The sequence below is a fragment of the Anneissia japonica genome, unplaced genomic scaffold (genome assembly GCF_011630105.1).
Source record: "Anneissia japonica isolate Jap-2015-1 unplaced genomic scaffold, ASM1163010v1 scaffold32248_len650992_cov182, whole genome shotgun sequence".
Lineage (NCBI taxonomy): Eukaryota > Metazoa > Echinodermata > Crinoidea > Comatulida > Comatulidae > Anneissia > Anneissia japonica.
This window is the reverse complement of record NW_022699059.1, coordinates 470,996-478,379: the sequence shown is the minus strand read 5'-3', so window position 1 is coordinate 478,379 and position 7,384 is coordinate 470,996. Positions and strand designations below refer to the sequence as shown.

The 7,384-nt window shown below is 31.6% G+C and overlaps 1 protein-coding gene across 1 annotated transcript in view; it reads left to right on the top strand.

Annotated features, from left to right (window-relative positions):
* The window catches only part of LOC117102812 (angiopoietin-1 receptor-like), a 13,577-nt gene extending 6,193 nt beyond the window's left edge, over nucleotides 1-7,384 (top strand). The window contains exons 4-8 of the mRNA XM_033243229.1: nucleotides 4,547-4,801; nucleotides 5,322-5,456; nucleotides 5,870-6,016; nucleotides 6,423-6,546; nucleotides 7,043-7,384. Of these exons, the coding sequence (XP_033099120.1) occupies nucleotides 4,547-4,801; nucleotides 5,322-5,456; nucleotides 5,870-6,016; nucleotides 6,423-6,499 (614 nt within the window). The 3' untranslated portion in view covers nucleotides 6,500-6,546; nucleotides 7,043-7,384. The remainder of the gene's footprint in view (nucleotides 1-4,546; nucleotides 4,802-5,321; nucleotides 5,457-5,869; nucleotides 6,017-6,422; nucleotides 6,547-7,042) is intronic.

Genomic DNA, 7,384 nt, shown 5'->3' with positions numbered 1-7,384 from the left:
CCACAAGGTTGTGCCTGTCACGCTGGCTGGAAAGGACTTAGCTGTGAAACGGGTAAGATTACTAAAGGATTGAGATTTACAAAAAGTAGTCTAATAATCAAGTATGTTAAACGTAGATAATCTGTAATATTGGCTCTCCTGAAGTTCAATATGTTTTATTCAATCTCAAATGGCAGCATTAGCGCTGAATTACATGAGAATACAAAAAGATTACAAAATTGAGAACATTAAAATTAAATTGAGACCTATAAAAAACTAGAAATATGATAAAATTCATTAGAGCAAACATTAGAATTCTATGTACATAATAAAATATCCAAACAACACAATGAATAACGATAAGATTATGATTTGTATAAAATTACACATTAGTAGATATAAAAATATAAACAATTTATATTAAATTGACTAGAAAAAAATAACTGTAAGTTTTCATACTGAGGAATTACATGAGTTGAATCAGTATATTGAAACAAGAGCCCCGCCTAAATTCTACTATATAGGCAAAATTTGGAAACCGCAATAAAGAAGTTACAGTTACCATATAAGTTAAAAGAACCACGACAATCAACCAATAAACCAGAAGATAGTTAACTTTTAATCCAGAGGTGACGGAACTAGGGGGTGCTGTGTTATGGAGAGTAATGTGTGACCGGAAATGGTCTGCAGTCAGTTGGTTGTTACCATTCGCCAGTGATGTTGGTATATAGTACAGCAATATGAAACTATTATGTAGGCCTAATGAATGAATAAAGTTCGGAGTTTGTCGGGTGAAATGATTATTTCACATTTTAAGTCCTCCCTAAATTCATAAGTGTAAGCTAAATTACGGTGATTAATTTAATTAGCGAAGATATGGAGACAATTATTTCGAATCCCTCTTTCCAAGAGGGGATGCAAATGCTTTGTGAAAATGAGTACGCTGCGGTACTCATTTTCACAAAGAATTACACACAACTGGTTCGCTAACAATTATGTCAATGTTACATGAACACCTGGGAAGGAAGGTGCAATCACGTTGTTACCTAGCAAACGTCTGTACTGTATGGGGAGGGGCTGCTGATGTACTGTGCAGCGGGGGACGATGAGGCATAAGACTAGGCCTAGTAGGCCTAACTAAGACAGTGGAATTATATGTGATAGAAAGTACACTTTCGGAAGAAATAAATTAAAATAAGAAATAAAAATAAATAAGAATAATTCATTTGCAGAGGTACCTTATTTAAGTATGTTAACCCGTATGTTATATGCAATAATAATACTACTACTACTAATAATAATAATAATAATAATAATAATAATAATAATAATAATAATAATAATATTAATAATGCTGATGATGATGATGATTGCAATTACAACGATAATGATAATGACCAGAATTTTAATACAAGAAATGTATATCCAATTACCATTGTTTATATTGCAGTATGTTTTTATTTTTCAATATATTAATGATATATTGTTGTATTCAGATTGTGAAAAAGGTAAGTATGGCGCTGACTGTCAACAAGATTGTCATTGTGATGCTACTGAGTGTGATCCATCCAGAGGCTGTTATGTGAATGCAAAATGCCACCCTGGTTACATAGGGGAAAGATGCTTAGGTATAAAATGTTTAATTCACAATCTCAATGAATTTGTTTATCTTGGCAGAACTACTGATCATATTTATCTTTATACATCTTATAATTGATAATCAACAAAATATATAAACATTATTATGACGGTTCATCGCAGCTGTGCAGTTCGCTTAGACAAGGCACTTTATCTACGATTGTCTCTCTCCACACAGGAGTACAAGTGGGTTCCTGGTAGGTTCAAACACAAAATGCGCTGATTACAGCTGCAATATTATGGAATTCTCCCCAGAGACCTGAGTGTGTTTTTCATATGTGCTTTATCCAATGACCGGGGGTAATAATATTGAGCGCATAGAGGTCTCTAAAACAATATGCGCTCTAAAAGTCAACAATAATATTATTATTATTTATTTATGATTTTTTTTTTGTTTTATGAACATAATGGCCATTTATTTATTTTAGCTACAGTAATTGCATGACGTTCCATTAATTGGTTTGTGTCTATATTCATGTGAACGCAATATGCGACCCTGACTACACAGGCATAAGATGTAGGTAACAGGCAATCCCAACATCACAAACCTGTCAGTTTGCTTGATAAATCGCTACTGTTTCTATCTCGGTCTTTCTAATTGATTGTTTCTATTCCTAAATTTCACAATAATAATTACCTTGTATATGCATACATTTGAGAATATTTGGATGAACCCTAATGAAAGGTACACATGTATTACTGAAATATATGTGTAAAAACATTATTATAAACTATCATTTTTAGGTCGATAAAAATTTCTGACTTTAATTATTTATTTACACGTGGTTAAGGTGTGGATAGGCGCAAACTGAATATGGTAGGTTTCACTCCAACTCCTGCTGTTAATGATACTGCAAAAACTGACATTCGTGGTTATACACTGGGAAACGACCAAACAACGAACATCACACTGAATATTAGGCCTACACTCTTGGTCAATCTGGATCATCTGTCGGGAAAAACTCTTTGTAATAATTCAGATTTAAACGATTTTGCTGACGTTGATTGTACACTCAAAACCATTGAGAGTGCTTCGTCCACTTTCCGTAAAGCTGAAATTAGTTCCAAAATTACTAACTCCTCTGTTGAAGCCCGAGTTGGTGTATTTACTGCTGCTGCGTACCCAAAGAAAGGTATTCGAAATGACACTGCTACAATCATAGTTCATCATGAAAATGGTAAGTTCATTATATTTTCATTGTTTGTGTATCAGCAGACAGCAAATACATCTTAATAATACCACAACATAATAATAATAATAATAATAATAATAATAATAATAATAATAATAATAATAATAATAATAATAATAATAATAATAATAATAATACAGAAAATGTTGTAAAACATGATATTTATGAGCTCTTATAATAATTCTTATAGAAATATGGACAAAAACTTTAGTTGTATTTGTCATATTTAAAGAAAAAAATAAATAGTTAGGAAAAAACGCATTAATTAATATCAAAATATAACGCCGTTCTACATATTGTGAATATTTTTTTTCATGATTTTTAACTTCATAATTTTCCGTATGATTTCATTTTTGTTTTTTGCGTTATTTTACCTTAGACTTTTTAAATCAGCTTTTTTGGCAATGTGGAAAAGCCCGGCCCTATGTTCTGTTTTACGAACAGACATAGTAAGTCTAGTTATTATTACTAGATCTAGAGAGTGAAAACAATTGCTTAATATGTATATTTAAGTATACTTACTAGCCTTTAATTTAACATTTTAATGAGAAAAACATTTCATCAATTAATGAAGAGCTAAATTATAACTTTTCCGCATTTTTTGCATTGACTCTTAACTTGATTAATAATCAATGGCCGTATTCGATGGTCGTTCTTCGTTAAAACCACGCCCACCTGCGCAGCGGTAAAATCCTACTCAAACGAAGACGACCAGTCGAATAGAACACTTGTAAATACTCGACAAAACAAAATGGTCGTATAGTTACCACGATACACGTTGCGTAATCAAGATTGCTTCAAATTGTGGTAGTATGGGTTTTTCGTAAAAAAAATATTTTCATCCAGTTTTTGAATTCTATTAGCCTACAATTATTTTTTGACTCCATGTGGGTAAATATTATAATTTTTATTTTATGAAATTTAATCCAAGTTATATTAACGCAGATGTTGTTTATAACTTAACGCTGATTGTAACGCACTCTGGTTTACGTTAATTTTCGTTGTCAACGAAGTCTATTTAACGAATCAGTCGAATAAAAATAATACTCAACGAAAATTCGTACTCAACGAAATGAACCAGTCGAATAAGCCGAATAAAAAGGATTTTTTTTACAGTAATTTAACAGAGTGATTTTTAAATCAAATAATATGAAGTACCGTACCAAACACTTTCTTTGTAAAATTGTTACTAATGACCTCATTACATACATGCCTACACGCCCTCTTCGTAACCCTCCACACACCGCTCACACCAACACAACTACAGGCAAACATTCTTTGATTGAAAATATATATCTTGGTATCTTTATTTAACATAAAAAGTAAATGAAATCACAGTTAACAAAAATAAAATTATTGTAACATTAATTTACAAGCATAATGATATAATTAAAAATTACTTTTTACAAAACAACCACGATAGTATAATATAAAAAACATTAAAAATTATTACAAAATATACATATTAAAATTGTTCCTATAGATTATTTTATTAATTAAAGGCCTATATTCAAATTTTCCAAAAAATTGAAATGACATTACAGATTAAACAAATAACATCCTAATAAAAATTGTTAACATCATAAAAAATTAAGAAATAAAACAATTGCTACATTATAAAATCAAAAACATTTTTTTAAAACTCAAATTAAATTTTTAGAGTTTAAAGAAATTATTATTTGACTAGGCGTTTAAAAAGCAAAGAAATAACTTACAGTACGTATTTTTATCCAAAGCGTCTGTAATACCGATTGTTCGTACTAAGACCGTTAGTATATGGGATAGTAACGTTACACTTGTTGTCGATCAACGTAACGCAAGCATTGAAAACTTACGATGGGCGAAGAACGGAAATTATAACATAGAATGGGACAACTTGACGGAGATTTCGTTAGAAAATATTACATTGGATGATGCCGGGGTTTATGAATGTTATATAAATGACAGCTGGAACGAAGGAAAACACGCTTTCATGCATCTGATAGTAAGAGGTAGATTATATTTTATTTGAACTTCTACTACATGTTCATTCCTTTTAATATTCTGGTTAAAAGTCACACATAAGCAGATAAATGTCGGCCTTATTATAAAATATATGAGATGGGTGGAAAAAGTAATGGAGGGCGGGCATTACGAGAGGGAGTTAGAAAAGAAATAATGGATAAAATGAATTAAATATTGGATGAAATATAGCTTACATGAATATATGACTGTGTGGCTACCTTAATGTTTGCCACTACGAACATGTGTTTTTTTTGTGTTAAGATTTGCCAGTTTCATTATAATATAATATAACTGGCAAATCTAAACCAAAAAAATAACATATAACGGAACGCTTTTATTTCGTTTTAGACGAGTTAACAAATTATTTATAAACTGTAGAAATTATTTAATTGTATCCTCTTTTGTCGTTGACTTTATACAAAACATTGTTTTTTTTTACAAATTTGATGTTGTAATATATGAATTTCACTTTATTATTAGTATTTAACGAGTTGATTTGTGTTTCAGAATGTCCACATAACAAGTGGTCTCCACCTAACTGTACCATGGATTGTGAAGTATGCTACAACGGAGGAGTATGTGATACAGTCATCGGAACCTGTATATGTCCTTCAGGATTTACCGGAGCTAGTTGCAAAACATGTTAGTACACCAATGTCAATTATTTCTGTTAACTCTAAATGTAAACAGGACGTCAACAAATCCGAAATACCGGTATTATTATTACACAAATCTACATAATGCTATAATGGATCGCCTGTGATACATAGGCCTACTGTACATCAGAACGTTTTTGTCATTCAAGATTTGCAGGAAGTAATCCGGAAGGCACAAGAGGTTGCGGGTTCGATTCCAACCAGCGACCTTTTTCTTCATGCGACTATGATAACGAACTTTCGTTGAAGAGCTATGTTTGATACGATTTATAACATCATTTCCTTTATATTTGAGGACTGTATTATTATTTATTTAATATATAGGCCTATATATATATATGTATATATATATATATGTGTATATATGTATATGTGTATATATATATGTTTGTTTTTCAGCTTCTGGTGGTAATCGTTTTGGGCGTGATGGTCTAACCCCATGTGAAAGTGGTAACGATGACGGATGCAAAGGGAATCTGTTTTGTCCGCCTATGCCACAAGGTTGTGCCTGTCACGCTGGCTGGAAAGGACTTAGCTGTGAAACGGGTAAGATTACTAAAGGATTGAGATTTACAAAAAAAAAGTAGTCTAATAATCAAGTATGTTAAACGTAAATAATCTGTAATATTGGCTTTCCTGAAGTTAAAAGAACCACGACAATAAACCAATAAGTCAGAAGATAGTTAACTTTTAATCCAGATACCCACCCGTATGTTATATTGCAGCAATAATAATAATAGTAATAATAATAATAATAATAATAATAATAATGATAATGATAATGATAATGATAATGATAATGCTGCTGCTGCTGCTGATGATGATGATGATGATGAAGATTACAGTGACGATGACATGACAACGACAATGACCAAAATTGTAATACAAGAAATATATATATGCAATTACCAGTAATTTTTAAAATATATTAATGACATATTGTTGTATTCAGAATGTGAAGCTGGCAAGTATGGCGCTGACTGTCTACAAGATTGTCATTGTAATGCTACTGAGTGTCAGAGTCTGTAATGTGACTGCAACATGCCACCCTGGCTACACAGGCGAAAGATGTTTAGGTAAACAATATTAAAATCACAATCCCAATCAATTTGTTTATCTTGTCAGAACTACTGATTATCTTTATCTTTATGCATCTTATAATTGCTAATCAACAAAAATATATAAATATTATTATGACGGTTTATCGCCGTGCAGTTCGCTTGGACAAGGCACTTTATCTACGGTTGTCTCTTTCCACCAAGGAGTATAAGTGGGTACATGGTAGGTTCAAACACAAAATGCGCTGATTACAGCTGCAATATTATGGAATTCTCCCCAGGGACCTGAGTGTGTATCATATGTGCTTGACCCAATGACCGGGGGTAATACTATTAAGCGCATGGAGATCTCTAAAACAATATGCGCTCTAAAAGTCGACAATATTGTTATTATTATTATTTATTTATTTTATATAAGGGCGATATATAGAAAAATGTCATCTAGATATTAATGTCGCTTCAAATATGAAAGTGTGAACAAGTTCTTGTAGTTGTTTAATCGTTTAAATTGCAGATAAAGATACCAGCGAGTATTCGAATGATACGGCCTCTGGTGTGAGAACAACTAATGGTAACGTACTTAGTGTCAAATTAACATGGACCTGTAATAATAATTACAGCTCCATGATAGTTTGTTAAAGTGTATCAGTCAATCGCGAACTCTGCCGGTGAATATGATGAAGAATGGTATAGGTTAGTTTTATTTAAGATACATATACACCATGGAGGATATATATATTATGATATATTTCCTCCATGGTATCGACTAACCAATTTTTTTACAGCATTACTGAGATTAATTGAATTTTTTAACGGGCATGGTAGTTTTCGGAGATTTTTCAGATTGTAATCGACC